The sequence below is a fragment of the Perissodus microlepis genome, chromosome 1 (assembly GCF_051167445.1).
Source record: "Perissodus microlepis isolate ML-2025 ecotype Zambia chromosome 1, ASM5116744v1, whole genome shotgun sequence".
Lineage (NCBI taxonomy): Eukaryota > Metazoa > Chordata > Actinopteri > Cichliformes > Cichlidae > Perissodus > Perissodus microlepis.
The window spans coordinates 29952421-29973335 of record NC_140461.1 but is presented as its reverse complement, the minus strand read 5'-3'; the positions used below and the strand labels follow the sequence as shown (position 1 = coordinate 29973335).

The window sequence follows — 20915 nt, the reverse complement described above, 5'->3', positions numbered from 1 at the left end:
GATGTGCATAAGGCGCCTCAAAGACTGGGTTATTACACCCTCTGATCTGCTCAGACTTGATGTGAATCAGTGGTGGCTTTGCGCTTCACGACAGCTTCCAGTCTACCCAAATCTGCCCAGAAGAATGCATATACTAACAGATTGCTAATTTGCATACTAGGTAATAGGAGAGTCACTCCCCACAAGCTCCAAGAACCTCAGGTATTCAGGCAAGACTTGTAAAATCAGCTATATGGACAGTTTACTCAATACGAATCATTTTGTACTGGGAATTCTGGAGCATACTATAAAATGTAAAGGCTTGGTGGATTAAGCCTCTGAAATATCCAGCCAGGATAGTTTTTGAAACAAGGGTTCATTCCTATAGTATGAAAATTGATTGTACTGAAAATATGTAATTAACTTGTGCTGAACTTGCCATGCAAATTGTTAAACTACAGTAAACATTTTATCTTTTGATTATGAACTTGTTAGTCTAACTCCAGCTACTATATTAAGTAGCAAATAGTTTTGTGCCATTTCTGCATATAGGTTGATGGTGATTTGAACCATTTCATAGAAATTTCACAGAGTTTTTATGTTCAATGTATTTGATTTCATCAGTCATAGTAAGTGAGTAGAAGTTTTTGTGATGGTGTCATACAAAGCTCCAAACCCACCAGCTGAATTGCTATCATTAACACGGTCTTCAGTGAAAAGGTCCGGTCGCACAGGTCAAAGAGGTCTTCTAGACTTGGGCCAAGCAGCTCCAGTACCATGGCATTGTACTTCCCACAGGGCCCAAAGTAAAACACCTGAGGCACACCTTCTGCTAAAATACAAGGAGGAAAGAAACAAAAATTACAAGGAGACACAAACCCAGTAGTTGCCTTTATATATGTTATATATTTTAAAGTATCTAAAAGTAATCCAAGACAACTCAAAAGCTGGGGTAGTAAACACGACATACAGAAAAAGCTCAGTGTTTTTCATTTGTATACAGTATTTAAAATCTGTTTATTATTCCCGTCTCCCTTGACTAATGACGTTTCCAACTTGGGTCCAAGGTCAACCATAAGAGGCCCTCAAATGGTCCGATAGGAGGAGCACTACGAGGTCGTTGAGGACAGAACGCTGCTAGGTAAACATTAACCCTGAGGTGAAATACTGTGTCATTCTGCCTCTGCAAGCTGAAAACTAATCTTTTCTCTGGCTCATATCACACCCTCCCAACTGAATTATGATCTGTCTGCTCTACTCACTCTCACTGCCCAAAAATCCTGTCCAACTGTCAACCCGGCTTTTATTTTACCTCTTGCCACAGTGTAATTTAGTCTTGGGTGATCAGTCTGATGCCACTGGAACTTGCATAAAGGCTAGTGCTCTTTTACTTCTTTGTATGTGTAATCTGGGAATGAAAGCTCCTTCTAACAGTTAAACTTGGAAAAAAAAAAAAAGAGCAACATGTGCACTGATTTCCTCCTGCAGTTTTAATTTCAATTATAGGCACAAAAAGGCTGCACATCACAGAATCTAAATATATATTCCATCTGCAGGATTTACAGTTATATGCACATGCAATCGTAATTGGTGGTACATTTGTATTCTTTGTTGTTATCCTGACCACCGCCTGAACTTTAGTTTCAAAGAACAGGAAATCAGGTCAAACTGTTAACTGCCTTCAGGGAAGTATGACTCAAAGTTTGGTTGTGCTTACTTCTAGTCAGACTCCTATTAAAAAGGTCCTCTCAAGAAACTTCAAAGGGAGATCAAATCATAAGGACCTTGCTATAACAGAATAATAAAGCTATACTCAGTCCTTGGACATACAGTATAATTGCAAAGTTCAAAAAAAAAAAAAAAAAAAAAAAAAAAAAAAATCATCATGGATCATCAATCATCTTTTGCATCTGACTTTGAAAGTAACCGTCTTCTTTCTTGTGTGTGTGTAATGCAAGTATGAAAGTATATATGTAGATTAGATACATATGTAGATTTAAAATGCATACATCATTAAAACTCCACTCATCCAAACAACAATAGTGAAATCTAACAAAGCTCTAATAATCCCTTTAAACACAACACTGAAATGTAAATTTGCATCTCTCTTTCAATGGACAAGCTTGAATAGAAAAGAAAAGAAAAAGTTATGGACAGGATGTCAGTCCCCATTATAATGGTTTGGTGTATTATTATATGCCATATGAAGGTGTGACGACACTGTTTGTTTTTCAAAATAATGGCAAAACAAACAAACAAAAAGCTAAATACAAATAATACTCCCAAATTTTGTGCACTGATGTATTTATATTAAACATGTTGCTGGAGACATTTGGCTTGCCAGCTGGGTAATGGGAAATGCACTGCAGTATGAAAGGTGGCATAAATGCTGTCAGCAAGCATATGGGCATGTAGGAGTCATGCTGCGCTCCGTCCTGTGCTTCTGGACACCATTATGTAGTTCTGTGGGTTGCTAATTGTACCATAGGAATGAGTGGCTTGAAACCCTGTGTGCCTGTGGGAGGCCTAAAAATGTGTCAGATTGGAGATGTGCAGTAAATAAGTTGATAAACAGTTTAAAACAATATGGATCTAGCTTTTAACTAGCAACAGGGATGGTCAAACCACCGTTGTCTACAGCACAAAAGTCAAACAAACATTAAAGACTGAACCTTTTTGTCCACAACCACACACTGCAATTCCACAGGAAAACTCAAACGCTGTTGGAAGCTACCAATTTTGCAGGTACCACTTCTGTCTTTCAATTTTTGTAAACATAAAGATTGCAGTGCCTGCTCTGTGTGCTCACCTGGACTGTAAGAGTTTCTTCAGTATTTGCACAGAGCATAGACAAAGTCTGCATTTTCAACAAAGTGGACGGGATGCAAAAGTGACTGAATACGGAGAACAGCACTGAGGGATTGCCTTTATTAGAGCAATATTTTGAAGGAAATATGCACCTAAAACCTGCACGAATCTACACATTGCTCGTGAATGCATGATAAATGAAGACAGCTCATCCTAGCCAAGACACACTCCCCCAGTTATGCACAAGTTGTGACACTGAAATCTGTATGTGCAATTTTTCAACCCAAAGTCAAGGATCAAGTCTTCCACAGGACCAAAATGCCACATAACTGTCATTTCTTTGGTAGACATGCGTTGTAGACCAGATTGCACAACAAGAGTGCTGAAAGGTATCACAGAAAGACTTTGTAATCAGGTTAGAAGAAAATGAATATCTGTGAATATCTTACAGAAATTAATTTTGGATTAGTGTGTGACGCTTTCTGTGTGAAGATCGCATGTTCTCCTCATGCATGCGTGGGTTTCCTCCCACAGTCTAATATAATGCAGGTTTGGCGAAGTCGTGACTCTAAATTGACTGTAGGCGTGAACTCCCTTTTCTCACTATGCTCTGTGTGTGTGTGTGTGTGTGTGTGTGTGAGTGTGAGTGTGTGTGTGTGTCAGTGTTGTGAGAGACTTTATTTGTCCAAGACTGTACTGCGCTACTCGTCAGCCACTGTAAGCTAGGAGAGACTCCAGCCCGCCATAACAGGATAAGCAAATCAAAGACTGGTGGACAGATTTTTCCACTGTATATTACTAATGGGTGGGTTTTACTGAGAAAATTGTGAGCAGGCTCCTCGTGATGGTTCTACAGCAGCTCCACACCAAACTCCTGGAATACAGCCAGCTCCTGCCTGATGCAAGATTTTGCACATCGTGCAGATCCATCTTTGATTGGCTGCCTGCACTACTGATATAGCCTGCGATTGGTTGCTTAGCTCTACCCTCAAATCAACATCAAGCTGGCCCCTTTCAATTTCTAACAGACGTATTTGCTGGCTTGCTTCTGTTGTTCAGTGGCTGCTTTCCCTAAACCTGTGCAGATGGCTGTCAATGTGCTCATTTGTTGGACCAATTATTTGACTACTGTGGCATTTTGTTACACATATTTGCATTTCACCTGTAAAAGCTCAACAACCAGCAAATAGTTTTCGCTGTTTTATTAATTAATTTGAAATAAAATCTGAATTCTTTTAACGGTTTCGTGAAATAAATATCATTGTTAACAGAAAACAAACAACAACACTAACATGCTTTTCCATATTTTCAGTCTACATACTGTTATAAATGGATGTGGACATATTTACCAATAATGCAGTAAGCATATATGCGAGTAATGCTTGAACTCTGTTAACTCTCTCAAGGCCATTTTTTTCTGCTCTTAGCTCTGTCTGATGTCATAAAGAGTAAAGAGCCTGATCTCTCAGGCACACAGAGAGGCAGCCAGTCATAAGAATGGAAAACAGGGAGGGTGGTCTTAAAGATGAAGGAACTAAAATGGTTTGTTTCAGTCAGAATGAAGTAACGGTCTGCACTCAGGTCCAGTACAAGATAAACAAGGGTAATTTTGAACTGAGAATTGTGCAAAGCCACTCTAGGAGTTTAAATGAGCATAATGAATCCCCTTGAAAATGCTGTGCTTCCTTTAAGTGACAAGAAATCAACATCTGTAATTATACAGCAACTATGGTGTTAAAAACAAACATTATACTCTATCATTCTATGCAAAAATAAAAGCTGCAGGAAAATCCTGTGGTTCTTTTCGATCTTTAAGTCTCCCTTTAAACACACTCAAGAACATTGAGCTCTTTAATTTCTAAAAGCACACAAAAACACCACTTTATGGTTTCTCTAATCCCTCATTTTCTCTAATTATTTTCACTCAAATCTAACTGTGTAATGAAAGAAGCTCAATTTTCTTCAACATATATCTATGATTTCCCATAAGTGGACACACACACAGGATAAAACCTTTGGCCTTTTCTTTACATGTCGGTAAAATCTATTAAACTGTGTCACCATTGGACATGTTTACTCGTTGTGCCCTGCAGTGCTTACAGAGATGGTGTAGTGTTTCATGACGAGGTCTGCCTGCCAATACCTTTAACAGCTCAACAATCTCCACCCACCCCTGAACAAACCCTCACGCTCTTAGAAACATTTTTGCCCTCCTCACAATGCTGTGTCATAATCTCACTGGCTTGTAAAACCAAAGCGATGATGCACCCCTGATTGCGATGGCAAATATTAACTGCAAGATGATGCTTGATTTTTAATTGAATCATCCTCATTAATATCCAGCGATAGTTGTTTATGCATCAGATAACAACACCTGACAGAGCAGCTGAGTCAAACCACATTAATTCATAAAGACCCCATCATGCAGACATTGTGATAACCACATTTGCTGAGAGGAATGTAGCACAGTACACAGCCAAGAAGAAATGAGGTCACGTTATCCCATCTGGAAGAAGAGGACAGAGGCAGGTTAGTACTAAGAGAGGCAGACCCACTCTCTAAATATTTAATGAGTTTCCGCACAGTTGGCCTTTTCCAGCCCTTGCCTTTCCAAAACAATAGCCATTATACTCCCTGTCGGGTTATCACATATGCATGTAGAGCTCCAAAAAAGCACATCAAAGATCACCCACGACACAAAAAAAGGCTTTTATTTTCCATGACAAACTGTTACTGGGGTCATCCCTAAACACTGTAACATCCCTATGTTTTAAAGAGCACATTAGGTAACAAATTAAAACCGAACAAAAACAAAATGACCTCAAAAGCTCTTGTTTGGGTCAATATATCTGATATGTATCCATTATTATTGTACCCATTTTACCAAGACAACCGTGGATACTGTTTTAAAAAAAAGATTTTTCCATTGTTCCATTGTTTCTAGCCTTCACACCCATTTCCTTTAGTACCAACACTTAAAAAAATGACTTAATTTCATTCTCTGTGGTGCTCATTTGATCCTGCCAACATTCTTGCTAGTGGTTGCTGTAACTGTGATGCGTCAGCAAATCCTGACTAATCTTTTATGACAAACCGAGAAGTTGTCAGTTATTGCTTTGCATTTCATTCTGAAAGCTAGATAATAAGATTTGTTGGGCATCTGGATAATCTGGAAAAATAAAAATGGCTGGCAGTGTGGGTGCCATTAAAACTAAAATCACTGTTTCACACTACGAATCAAACGGTGCAAGGGAAAAATTGTAGGCATTATGAGTGAATAATAATAATAATAATATTGTTGTGTTTTGGGCTGCGGGGTAATTGGGGCTTTAAGTTAAGTCCATGACTAACTGGTCTAACTGGTTAGAATAGGAGAACATTTACAACCTTAAGATTCACATTTCCCTATGAAACAGAAACATCAAGCAAGTGCAAAGATTGAGGCTACGTCCACACGTACCCGGGTATTTTTGAAAACGCAGATTTTTCTATGCGTTTGTACCTTTCGTCCACACGTAAACGGCGTTTTCGGTCACTGAAAACTGAGATTTTTAAAAACTCCGGCCAGGGTGGATATGAAAACTCAGTTTTTGCATTTACGTGTGAACGAGAAAAACGGAGAAAACGGAGAAAACGCAGCGTCAAAGGTGTGCGCCTTTTTTGACGTCACACTGTGCGCCACGTTATTGTTTCGGTGAAATGAATTTCTACAATACTGTTACTGTTAATTGTACTCTCTGCAGTGTTTAAATGCTTACATATACACACACAGTTACTGTCCCTCCACACATACGACTCGGTTCTGCTTCTATGCCCCATCTTTGTTTACTATTTCCCACCGAGGCTTCTAAACTTCTGATTGGCCAACATTTCTACACTGTTAGGAAAATAGCGCCACCTGTTGCTTTGGCATGTTCCTAGCAGCGCTTTCCTTCATTTCTGCGTTTACGTGTGGACGGGATTATTTTTTTAAAACGAAAATGGAAAATCTCCGTTTTCATAAATATCCGTGTACGTGTGGACGTAGCCAGAGACTTAGATTAGCCAGATTTTTGAAAGTACAGGTCTGCATGAATGTTATGCTGCTTTGCCAAATATGTAAATAACCTATGTAATCATTGCTAAAAATTCACCGTATCAGCTTAATCAAACAATGCAAGCGTTTGCAACAGTTTTCCACTGCACAAGCTACTTAGAAAAAAGGAAAGAAAAAAAAAAAACAACGAAATATATAATAAGACTTGATAATATATATAAATATATTAAAAAAATATAGCCTCAAAATTATATCATGATTAATGGTGTGATGGAGAAAGAATAAAATAGTGGAACAAGACAAAGATGAAGACTAGTTTGAGACCATTTCAAACAAAAGAAAAAGCAAAACTTTTTCTGATGCCAGTAAAAATATACTATACCAGTAAAACTAAGCCACTGTTGGACAATGAATGAATGAATGAATTATTTGTTACTGTCTTTTTCAGTAAGTCACAGAGTTCAAGAACTTACTTCCTGAAAGTAAACTATGAAGATGTCAAAAAAAAAAAAAAGATGACGACTACCCTTTATGCTTGTTTTACACTTGAGCAGGGGTAGGGCAAAGGCAGTTCGCAGGCAGTTATGGACTGACAGTCCACCAGCACAGAGGGTTTGTTGTCATACAGCTAGTCTGTGGGCTACTCTTACTCGTGCTGTTGATGGTCCATCAGCCAGCCACAGAGAAGAGCAAAGTTACAACATACAAAGAGCTTTAAAACAATGTATTTCTGATCTTTGATTTATTTCCCCACGCTTCTCCCACTGTCACTCCCTTCCCTATTTGAGCCAACTCGTCTGACGATTAGGTCAGTCAAATCCTGATTGAGTAGGACATGCAGCAGAGATTTTGGAGGACTGCACTAGAATACGTTTGTGGTGGGTGTTAACCCCTAACTGACACTTTTGTGAGACCATAATTTAAGCTTGCAGGAGACTGAGCCTTGCACTCCTTGCACTCCCTAGCTTGAGCCTCGCTACAGAGGCGTATCTAGGGGTGATGTTTCACATTATTCGTAAGGATTGGTGAATAGAGCGTAGGGCTGGGCCATATCATACCGTTCACGGTAATACCGGTATAACGTTGGGCAACAATAAGAAAATGAAATATCGCGATAGAATATGGGTAAAACGCGCATGCACAGTGCCTTTGTTTTTGTACGCACATGGCGTTTTTCCGCCATGCGAAACGGAGAATGAGAAGGGCGAAAGCGGATCGTTGAGTGAAACGGATGAACCAGAATTGGTTTGTAAAAATGCTGCAACTTCAGTGGTGTGGAACTGGTTTAGCTTTCGTCCGTCAGTTACACAACAAAGCACTATTTTTGGTAGCGCATGCTAACGGGCCGTCGTTATTACTGTGTTCTTTGGAAAATACGGCACACTTAAAATCAATCCTTTGATTTTTCTGAAAATCGACAGTGCCCCTTATAATCCCGTGTGCCTTATGTATGAACTCAGGTTGTGTTTACTGACCTCGAAACGATTTTATGTACACGGCGCTCGAAAATCTGTCAAATGTTTTAGTACGACTTTGCTAAGCTACGAAGCCGCACCGCTTGATGGATTGTCAGAGCATTACAGCTATCGTAGGCAGCCTCGCGGAGTGATACGTACTGTGCTTCAACATAATATTGCCGTATTGTGTGTGTATAACCTCTTTTTAAGTTTTGTGGATATTATACATGGTTATGCTGAGGATATGTCGGCCAATTTCCACTGGAAATGCCTTTTGGTTAAACTGTCAGCAAGTAATTTGCATTTGCACTGTTAAATTTTTATATAACTTTAATGCACTTAAAAAACAGCTGCTTGTTTAAGTGAAAATACATTGATGGGGTTTTTTCCACTAATAAAGTTGTGGAGTTGTAAAGTATTTTGTCTAGTGTCAATTATATCGTCAGTTATATCGTTATCGCAAATTTTCAAATGTATATCGTGATAAATATTTTTGGTCATATCGCCCTGCTCTAATAGAGACCCACAGACTGATAACAATGCTTCTGACGAGAACACACGCTGCATATATTGGAGATTAGGGCTGCGCGATATGACCAAAATCTCATATCCCGATATAAGACATTTATCGTCCTGACAACGATATAAATCACAAAAATGTAACATTTTCTGTAAATTCTGTGAATCTCGGGCAACTTGCATGAAGTGTTTCCAGCTGGGCGTCCTTTACCTGGAGTCCAGTGGTTTAACCGATGCATGAAACGATACATTTTTAGACATAAGTTGTAACGGCCACCATTTTCTTTCAAAGTTTGAGTCTAAGGTTTATTTTTTAGCACCTGACGGCTCTTTTTTGCTTCTCATCCGTAAACTCTCTGCATACTCTTTCACGTGATTCTTTATTTTGAAAAGTCTCAACAGGATCTTGAGCTTTATTGTGAAAGGTTTATGTGGGAAAACAAACAAGCGGACAGCGGAGCCACGCAATGGTGTTACCGTCGTTGTTGCTAACAACAACACGTAAAAACAGGCGCTTGTCGGTCGGTAGTGTGGTTATATTATATATAAGAGAAAGAGAGAACTTTAACAAATGAATATAGCCACTAGAGTGACCATCAAAACGATAAAAAAAAAATATTGCAGTAAACAGTTTATTTTACGACACCATGAAACAAATGATAGCGTCATAGGAAACGATAGACGTTTTTATATCGTCATCCGATATATATCGTTATATCGAACAGCCCTATTGGAGATTGGCTTGAGGACGGTCTTGTCAAATTCGACATTCCACCACAGAAAGAAAAAGCTGTTGTCCGTGACAATGGTGCTAATGTTGTAGCAGCTGTAAAGATTTTGGTAGAAAAGCATGGACGGGCATCAGCGCTGCACTTAGCTGGCATTCACTGAGCTAAAGGATAAGCAGCTGCAAATGAGCACACCACAGCACATGCTTCAAGATGTAAGTACTCACTGGAATAGTATTTATCAGGTTACCCAGGCTTCTGGAACAAAGATGGCTTCTGACTGCTGCACTGTCTGACCCAGCAGTGGCTCCACGAGGAAAACAACACTATCTTGATCTGAAGCCTAAACAGTAGAACCTGACTAATGAACTGAGCCAAGCCCTTGAGCCAGTTGAAAGGGCTACAGTAATCCTGAGTGGGAAACATTTTGTTACACTCTGTGCTTCAACAACTTGCCCAAAACCTTAAGACGTCCATATAGAGTTGAGTTTTGTGACTTCACAAGCGAGGTCCATTCAAGCTCATGTGCCTGAACCGATCACAGCAAAATACAAAAACTATTTTTCTGTTTCAACTTGAATCTCCAAACAAGTTCTTGCCACCTAATGAAGCATTATAGGTCCAAAGCACAGCACAGACTCTGGCACTCACTGCCAAAACAGAAGCAAAGCAGCCCAATGAAAGTGAAAATAGAAACCACCTTTCATAGTGAACTGCACCTCTGGCAATACTATTTTCACCCAAGGTCACTGTTCAACATGCTTTCTATGCACGTAGGCATTCATCCAGTCATATACACACTCCCGGAGATTAAAGTCAGCTTAATTTCAATATGTAACCTGAGAAGAGTAATCACTTGTTGTGGAAATGATGCAATCTTTAGGCCAATCTTCCAAAACAGTCAAATCACTATCATGAAGTCACATAAAACCACCAGATGGGAGTAGCAAACAAATCTGTGACCTTACCTGCAGTTCCCAGTGTTTTGTAGAACCGGTACTCTAAATGCAGCTGTGGTGCCCTCGACTTCACTGGTTCCTGAATGGTAAACACATCAGACCAGTGTTCAATAAATCGGACATAAACACTGGAATAAATCCAGTTTTAATGCTATGAATTTCACCTTGCAAATGTTTGTGTATGGGCCAATACTCAGAGCAACACTTCAACAAAACATCACATTTGAGCTAAAGAAAAATAGTTTGAATATACTTAAAAATATACCTAAAACAGTCACTTTCCTGTGCCCCCAAATTATAAACTTTATTTCCAGTTAACTGTTCTGAGCTTTCAAACTCAACACACTTTAAATTGAAACTTCTTTTTTTCAGCTCAAGTGTCAGCACACCATACAACAGAGTGAGTAGCTAAAAGCCATTTGGTTGGTAAGCTTAATACGTTGATTCTGTAGCAAATTACAACTCTCTGGTGAGCAATAATAAGGGCATGAGTCAGGAGCCATGATTTCCAGTCCAGCAGCCGCTGGAGAGACGCCTAGCTGAGCATCCACACCTCACTCACATTTCTCCTCAAGAACAGTTACATACAACACTATGATTGCACCACTGCAAATTGCAGTCATAATAGCCCATCTTAAAATCACTTTAATATCAACACCTAATACTGAACACAGAGGAAAGACTAACAGTAAGCATCTGTTTTAAATGTGCTAATCATCTAGTTCAGATTCTCATTATCGCTGACTGTTATATTCAAGCAATTACAATAAAGCAAACCATGCTTTCAATGTTTTCTGTACCAACATTTCTGATCCTACTATTACTAATTTCCGTATTGGACCTTTTTCACATAATGAAGCGCTTTAAAACTGATGACTTTAGCATTAAAATTGATTCTAAAAATCATCTGCAGATGTGAGAAGTCAAGCAGTAAAAGCAAGAGTGCACTTACCAGTTTAATAGCTACATACTCATTTGTGTAGAGATTTTTTCCTGGAATAAGACAGGAGAGCAAAAGCATGGTTCAGATGTTTTAAAAATAAATTACACTATTTTAGAGAAAAGATAACTCTGTAATAGATTAGATGACATACTTCCAGCAACCTTTGCAGCATCCATGTCTGCTAGCAAATCATGTCCTGCATAAATATTTTAACATTTGATTGAGATTCAGCTTACCAAGCTTCAATTCGCCAAAGTTTCCACAACCGATCTTCTTGCCCACACGAAAATTTGGCCCCACCATGAGAACCCCAGAGGAGCTGGAGGAGCCAGATGGCCGCGACGGGTGTCCGCTGCGGCCTCCCTGGGACACTTTAGTGTTCCTTTGTCGGTCGCCATACTTGTCTCTTTGCTGATCCATGGTGAGAGCAGCACAGGTCAGCAGGAGCCTGGAGTGATGTACAAAAAGGCCTCCTGGGCCGGGCCCACCACAGCCACAGCCCTGGTCACTGGAGGTGCCTGGATGGTACAGTCACTCTCATGGGACAAAACTTGATGCAGCTGACCGACACTCTGACCTGTCCTCACCCTCACCTCTAAGAGATGTTAGGCCTCGACATTTGTCACAGGAAGGAGAAGGTGAAAGACCTGTAACAAACAGCATATGGCAATACATAAGATATTACCCTTTAATAAAGAACATTTTACCCTGCTTAAACTCTTAAAAACCTCATTGCATCAAAAAGAATACAGATGATCACAGATTAAAATGAACCAGAAAATGAAACTCAAATGTTTAGGTGTTAGATATAAATTTTTTGTTTTCTCTACTGCTATTATTAGATGAAAAATCTAAAAAAGAAAAAAAGAAAAATCACACTTTACTTCATGGGGTTATAATACAAAAGGTTTTTTAATGACAAAATGAAAAATCCAGACTACATGTTAGGTCTTGAAATTTCACTGATAGTGATTCCTCAACAACAACAACAACAACAACAACACATAATCTAACTTCCCCATAAGAGACCAGGTTTCACTCATCTTTGAAAGTCGTTTACAGGCTGTTAAAAAAGAGAAAAGAAAAAAAACTGTGTTTACAAGTACACAGTGCTAAACAAGGACAAATGGCTCACTCTAACAGGCTGCTGGGTGAAGAGATAGTAATCAGGTCACAGTGGTCATAGAAAACACAGCAGCTAGTTTGAGCATCAACACAAAAACCTTAAGTCATAGTTTGTGTTTCTGAAGGCATCTCACCACCCACAGCTAAACCCCGCCAGACAAAGTCAGAGGAGAATATTATGTAAACAATTATATAAAGCCATGTTGGCTTGCAAGGGCACCAAAGCTCAATTTGATGGACACTGATCCGATTGTTTTGAGCACTCAGTAGAATCCTTTTTGGTTTTAACTTCTTTCCTTACATGATTACATTAAATTATGAGAATTCAGAAAAAAAGCAGTTAATATGCATTTGAACAATTACTTATGGAATATGCTTTTTATCAACTGCAGCCCTCTTGGGGAAATCCCGTTAACCATTCTCAACAAATTATAACACTGCTGAAGCACGACAAAACGTTGCCTGTTAATTAGGCCGATTGACTATTCTGCTAATTATTTACTCAAAATACCTCTTCAATACTGAAAACAACTTTTCATGTTTTCAGGAAAAACATCAGCTACTACTGTTTTCATGAAAATGCTGTAATTCCTGAGCATGGAAAAACTGCTGCTGAAAGTATTTGTGTGTGGGCTTCTGGATGACTCACGCTCAGTATTGCCTGCACAGATCTCAGCATCAAAGACAGCTAGTTTGCTCTCAAGGGCAACTGTGCAGTGTTACTATTACATAAAACCAGGAACAGCGCAACATAGCTATAAAACAAGCTTGCAGCAAGGCCCAATGGTGAGCAGTTTCCATTGTGCAAATAAGCATTTTTAGGCCTCACTAACCCAGCATGCACCAGGGTTTACACCAGCTAAGCTAATTCGAGCTACTTAGCTGTACCTCTCAACTGCATCTGTTATGTTGCTCACTTTTACAGTGTTTGTAATGAAATGATCTAACAGATAATACATTTTCCTTTATTGTTAACTGCACAAAATGTTTGTAACTCCAGTTTAGTTGAACTAAACTGTAGTATTTAATTTCTGTCTATAATTATCACTAATTCGCTGGTGTCTGTCAATCCATTTTGCATCCGCATATGGCCACTTCTGGCTCCATGAACAATAGTATTACAAAATGTTAACTAAATCCTAAGTATTTAAGTCAGGATTTCACAACAGTTGATGAGGGTAGGTCCATCTTTTATATACAGAGTGTGTGTTCACACGAAAACAGCTGCACTTTACTACTTTACGTAAAATCACAGATAACTACAAAACTATACTTGGCCTGAGCTAAACTGAGCTTTGACCATTCAAACCTTTTATACCAAGCTTTAATTACAGTAAGCTAAACTGTATTCAAGTATAGCATGCTGTCCAAGTAAGAGAGCCATATTTTTGCTTGTTTTTAATCAGTTTATATGAAGGTTTTCAAAACTAAATTTCCAGAAAATATAACATCTACAAAAATTAACCACATAACAACATTTGAATTCAATTTTTTAAAAGACATGGGTGGTTATGTGAATAATACACGTTACACTGATGAAACCAACTTGAGCTGATCTCATCAGTCTGTCAGTCTAGAGGACAGCGCTCTGTATAAAACTTGAACATAATTTGATCCTAACTGAGTAAGTTTGTTAGTTTTTTTCTTTCATTTTTTTGGAGATAAAACATAAATGTGGTCTGTTTCATAAATGTATAATTTATTTTAGCCAGGTGCACTAGACTACCATAGATCATCTATGCTATAAACATGCCCTGGCATGCCTAACCTGAGGATTACCATGTAGAAACATCAAAGGCACAACATAATTCACGCTGCAAAAAAGACTTTCAATCTTTAACAGCAAAGATGCACAGCACTAAATACTGTAATAATTAGCATTTAGTTTGGTTTGTACTGTACTGCATGTTGATGTGTTTTAATTAAAGGAAAAAATAGCTGAAGAGGAATAGGTCACATTATTACAAAAGGTATCTCTTGTGGGTCTAAAAGGACCTACAAAATAAATATTTTTGAGCGATATTGGTATTTATTACACTGGACACATTCAATCTGTGTAGATGAATTTTAGTCAATCCCTAATTAATAAAGAGGAGAACAAAGTCAGGGAATCTACTGGATTGTGGGATATTGTGGAGAATCAACCACTGTGAAGACCTGCGGTCTGAATAAACGGAGTCTTTAGTTGTGATGTAAGGATGGGAATCCCCTACCTTTATCCCGCTGGAGGCACAGTGTCTACTGATAAATGAAGCTATGTTTGAGGATACACACCTTCTGGCATCCTATAAAAGTAAACGTACTTCTTAGAAATAGATGAAAGGAAAGGCATTTATAATATCAAATCCCAGATTACTGATTGAACTGTAGAAGTCAAAGATGTCATGTATTGAAAATAAACAAAAAAAGTATAGGTTGCTGGTGTTTCTTCAAATGTATTCTTCTAAATAAACACATAAATGAATGAATGAAAAATAAATCTCCTGTCTACAATAGTTACTGTCTCGTGCCTCATGGTTCTTGGCAGAGATCAATAAAAGGAACAGATATTTTCAGACCTAGGTGACTAACAGACACCAGTCAAATCTGAAACACTCTTAATGAGAACTGATTCTTGTTTCCCAAACGCAACATTTCTGGCAAGATGAGAGAACTACTGAACTACAGTGTACATGTAATATTATGGATGTATATATTACATCCATAATAAACATACTACAGTTTCACAGTGGCTAGTAGAGATGGGCTATGTGAAGATCTGATATTGCTAACAATTAGCACTCAGTTGTTTGGTTAGCCGATGCGGGGCAGCCTGTGTGGGAAAGTCAGACCTTTTGTTACAGGTATTGATAAGCTTTTATTGGTAGCAGGGCCATTATCAATTCTGTTTACAGGTTAGGTTCTTCATCAATGACCTTGTTGATTCCTGATCTTTGTACAGTAAAAAGTAGGCCTAAAGGAGTTTTCAATGACAAAGCTACTGGGGGGGGGTTCCGTTGCTTTTTAAAAATCTCTTAAGCTGAAGAGAGTAGAACAAAACCCAGGTGTATAAAAGCTTCCCTGTCATGACTTTCGCATCAGCATTTTGCTTCTCTATTTTAGCATAAATGTGTCTTGTTGCAATAGATTTTTTAAATGTAAAATATCATTCAAATAATAAATACTGGCGACTTGTCCAGAGTGTAGACCATAGGGTCTTGCCCTAAAGTAGCTAGCAAGAAAATCTGTATAAAGTTGCATAACCAAAAATCATTCACTCTACGTAGCTTTACCCCAACATCAACAATCAGGCCTTGTGATCACACAAACCCAAAACTGGATAAGTAAACACAGAGGTTCCAAGTCTAATATGAAACACATTCTTTTAAAGTGGTATTGCTGCGTATGACCAATCAGAAACATTGATAATTCTAATGAAAAGAAGCAAATAATTTTACACAGGAAAATAAAATTCTATAATTAAAACAATAATAATTAAGAACTTAAACACATGGTTCTGGGCAGAGAACCATTTGAAAACAATACAACTATTGTCCCAAAGCAGGGGACCAAGTGCACATGAAAGGAGTAGTTTAATATTAAAGGCAATGTATGAACATGGGGGCGTTAAGCTTTGCTCTGAATTGAAAACATCTACGACATCAATAAATTTAGACTATCTGAAACCAGGAAGGAAACCTGGCAAAAATGAAGACTGTAAGTTAACACACTTATCAACATTAAATCTCTTTAATTATTATAGAAGAAGCAGTCAGATTACAATTGTTATTCCATTCAATTAATCTTTAGCCTCACTCTTTCAGCTGCAGCCTTCATGGTGTTTAACAGTCTAAGAGCAATTCAAGAATAGCTATAATTCAAATGTAGGCTTAGTCTACATGAGAATTTAATATAAGGTTAATAAGTACAGATCGGTGTCCAGCATTAGGGTCATTCATTTAAGGCATACAGTACAAAATTATTTAAATGTTTTAGGCCTAAAAGAAAAAAAGCAGGTCACTCCTAAGAATCTATATTTCTTACTGAAGCGCTACTGAAGACAAAGACTTATCAAAAACCTTTCTATCTGCGCAAGGAGGTGGTCTGTGATATCATCAATTTGTGGTGACACCATGTTCTGGAGAACTAAGACTTCTTAGCTGTTAATCTCTTATCTCAAGTAAAAGATCAGGTTAGGAGGCGAACGGTGAAAAACCAGGGTAAACCCAAAAGCTGTATCACTAAGCCACTAATGTTGCATCATAGTACCGTCACCTGCCAGGTTGTTAGGCCCTGACTGATCCTGAGACCAAGGTAGGCGGCAGCCTTCAACACACAGGTTTAGCTCTAAAAACCCTGTAAGGTTTTCTTCCTGTAGCTGGAGCTGGTTAACAGGTGGCTCTCTTTCAGTAATTTCAGCTGGAGCTAAATTAAGGAGCATGAGCTTTTAGTCAGCAAACCACTGAAAAAGGAAGGGGGGTGCAATTGATTTGTAGCACAAAAGAGTAAAACAAAAACAGCTCCTTATCATAAACGAATGCAAAATAAGTAATCAATTACCCCAAATATTTTGTTCTCAGTTATTGGATGCTAAAAATACATTTTTTTTTTTTTTTTTTTAATCATTAAGGAAATTTAGGAACTCAGCATCCATCTTGAAACAAATCAGGTGGTTACTTTGAACCACCTACCTAATGAAATGAGCCTTAATTTCCATAGTTATTGAGATGGGGCATTCACATGTATATAATCATAAGTAAAATCCTTAATAAAAACAGAAACCCATACACTTGCAACATCTCTGTAGATAGCATGACGCACTGGGGCAATGTCACACTAATTCACATTATGGCGAGAGTAAGCCAAGAAAAAGGAAAAACAGCACACTATACTAAATATTTACTACCACAATGAATAGAGAGCTATACCTGACACCACACAGCTGAAACAGTCATGTAGTGGCCTGTCTTGCTGCTTGGGTACATGGATCATCCCAGCACCCTGACTGACTTGATAAGCTTGGAGAAACACATTAACAGTGGACTCAATGTCCCTCTGGACCTAATGTACAACTTCTTTCGTAAACAGAATAGTGGCAAAAGGTCTAATGTAACATGTCAAAAGAAGGGCAAAATGTAGTCTGAACATCTGAGAGAACATTTGATGCTAATCATATGATCACCTGAGTTCAACTACATATATTGAGAAAATTATGATTTTGATTGATCATCAATCAGTACTATTTTTTGACCAGATGGCCAAACTCCAGCAGATGCTATATTTAGTTTTATCCTGCACTAGAACAGATTAGCAGTAAATGCAGCCTCCCTCCTTATGAGGGTATTGACTTTGTCATGGCACAGCCTATGTTTTATGATGTGCTCATTTGCACAATGGCATTTCATTAGACTGCATTAAAGCTGTCAATATTGTAATTATTCTGCTCTAATTATTGGGTTCAATAAGAAAATTTAAAAAACCTCATAAATATTTTGGATTCTTATACACCAATGTACAAATTAGATTGCCACTTCCTTTTTAGCTGAAAATAAATAACTGCAGTCACTTTGTAACCACTAAACTAAATCTCAGGATGCGAGACTTACAAACGATCCATTTAATGCACTTAAACCTTTGCATATTTTGAATACTTAAATGCTACTCTGTTCAGGTAAAGCAGACTGTCTCCACAAAGGGGATATCCTAAATCTTTACAACTCTGAATGACGCTCACTGTGCATGAAGAGGAAATGTGTCATATTACTGGAGATGCTTTCAGAGTTGAGTTGTTGTTGCTGATCTCACATATCTGTCACATCACTGATATTCTCTCAGCTGAAAATGTGCATCGAGGCATTTTATTTTCTAGTTCTAATCCAGAAATGATGAAGGAGGAATGTGGCATTTGCAGAAATGTCTAAGTAATGTATTATGACGGCATGTTTTCAAAGCCGCTGAAATATAGAAATGTGGAGAGAATCAAAAACAAATTTGTCTGCAGTCAAATCAGAGGCACAAGATTTTATTGGATTACCATTTACTGGCAATCAAAAGTTTAGGAAACTTGATGCAATTGGTTAATAGGCAGCTTTAACACTCAGAACTATTCAAGAGTACTTTTCCTTCAGTATCACAGTCAGGAGGCACTGAAAATATATTTGAAAAACCTTGATTACAGTGCACAAATGTCCCTGTCAAAATACTACGAGAAACCAAAAGATGCTTCAAGCTGATTAGCATCTATTAAAAATTACTAATCTGTTGACTTTTTTTTTTTTACACCATTTTTTATGGAAACATAAAGGCTCTCAGTGCAGTAATTAACCTTCAGTAGAAAGATCAGCTTGAGAGGGGGGCCTGCCAACAGTGCAGACTCCTACTGTGGCCGTGCCAGCTAAAGGCTGCTGCCTCTCTCCTTAAAGGCAGCAGCTCTAATGAACTAGAACTGAATTGAATTTTTATAGTCCATGCTCTTCCTCCTCTGAGAATTCACACAGTAATAACAACAATAAATAAACACATAAAAATAAATTGTAAGCATGGCAATGTGATATTTTTTCCTTAGGTTTGAACTAATGATTGTGCAAATACTGCAAGATCATCAAGAGTGGATCATGCAATTGTAAATTCACCAGTTTGAACAAACATGTTCCAGATGCAAAAACACGTTTTTAAAAAAACCTAATCTATTTGCACTTTGCTTAAACGTGGACCTTCCTAAGCTGTGCAAACAGTGAGCCTGAGCTCTACACAAACTATTTCACATCATTTATCATGTTCTCACGATGACTTATACTAGACAATTGTTCAACTACTAATATATGAATAAAATGTGACCTTCAGAGCTGCTTTACGGAGCATGACACGCCGTTATTTTATTGCAAAATACCGATCACAAGTCATCCCATATTGATTCGGTAGCAAGACACTTTACTTTAAGACGGTCCACGTGTATTAAAATATGACTAGTAGCAAAGAAAATGTACACTGGAGGTACACACAGAAGTACAATTTAAACTGACTTTAATCCCGAGCGTGCGCATCTGGGACGACCAGACCAGATCCAGTCCAACATTTACAACTGTGCCGACGACGAGCAGGCTGACAGGGGGGCCTGGGTTCAACCTTTCCTATTGTGAGCATCCCTCACCTTGTAGTAAGCAGTCAAGGCACTAGGTTTTCTATGTGAGGAAGTGCTGGTTAGAGGCAGCTGAGGCTGATCGATCCTTTACCAGCAGGCCTAAGGTTAAATCAAAACAAGGAAGAGAGGTGGCAGCTGCACGTCAGCGTTTCAAAGCCAGCCGTATCATTAGTGTCGGTCACGTCGAGCAGTAGGTAAACGAATCATCAGCTCAATAAAATTACCTTCACGCCACCGTCAAACCAGACTGACCAGCCATAAAGCTAACGTTAGCAAACATTACTTAGCCACAATGGTTGGACTGGCTCAAAACATAGTGTGAGAAAAATCACAGGATGGACATTTTCATGTTAATTATGAAAACCGAGTAGTTTTAAAGGGCAGCAAATGTAGCAGCCCCTCTCTCTGCCTGGTGTCAACGCCTTAACTAGCACCTACTGATGGCTAGGTGACAGCTGGACCGAGTGCAACAAGGAAATTAGCTCCGTTAGCAGCGAAAACATTAGCCAAGAACCAAAAGCCTCCAACTAAATGCTGCTTGGCTAGCAAACACCTCAGGCTCACCTTCGCTGTGGGAAATCCAGACAGTCGGGACACAGCTTGTCGTTTTTCGCAACGAAAAACGCAGACAAAAACGCCGCCTGTGAAGGGGAGGTTTTCTGTGCTGCCCGTTGTTGCTGTTGTCTCAAGCTAGAACAGCCGAGCGGCTCTCTCCATTCTTCGTCTGCCTTCGCTGCTCGTGAGAGGTTCGAGCATACCGGATGTACAAAGACGGCACCGCCCGCTTCACCACGCACACTTCCAGGTCACACTGAGATTGGCTAATTAGCGATGAGACCATTGACTGTAAAATCAGTCATTGGTCATCTTTATCTAATACACAAGTACATACTTCTATAGTTGTGTACCCTTATACACATGCTCTACAGAGAAAAGAAAGTTTCATAGTTTGAAAAGAGGGGCATCTCAATTTCAACCATATATATATAATTTGTGCTATATACTGGGATATTTATAATTAACCTATTTATGTATATTAGAAGTATTTTATTAGATTTTGTAACTTAGTAATATTTAATTAAATTTAGTCAGTTACAGTTATTACTGTCTGGGACCAGCTGTGACCACATTACTTTATTATCATGGATTAATAAAGTATTTTGATTATTTTATACAGTCATTGTGTAATGCGTTACTGTTTTTAGCGATGGACTTGCGCAAATTCTGGTGCTTGCACTTCC

General features: G+C 38.6%; 1 protein-coding gene across 9 annotated transcripts in view; it reads right to left on the bottom strand.

The window, feature by feature from the left end:
• csnk1g1 (casein kinase 1, gamma 1) overlaps positions 1–20444 on the bottom strand; it is a 38226-nt gene extending 17782 nt beyond the window's left edge. For 6 of the 9 annotated variants that reach the window (XM_084943579.1, XM_084943914.1, XM_084943665.1 and 3 more), the window contains exons 1-5: positions 20239–20444; positions 11666–12076; positions 11439–11479; positions 10496–10565; positions 660–811 (exon numbers count right to left, since the gene is read on the bottom strand). In XM_084943579.1, coding sequence (XP_084799705.1) covers positions 660–811; positions 10496–10565; positions 11439–11479; positions 11666–11849 — 447 coding nt within the window. In that variant the 5' untranslated portion in view covers positions 11850–12076; positions 20239–20444. The remainder of the gene's footprint in view (positions 1–659; positions 812–10495; positions 10566–11438; positions 11480–11665; positions 12077–20238) is intronic. The other 3 variants (XM_084943745.1, XM_084943829.1, XM_084944243.1) reach the window with 1 other exon arrangement.
• Between the last annotated feature and the right edge of the window lie 471 nt (positions 20445–20915).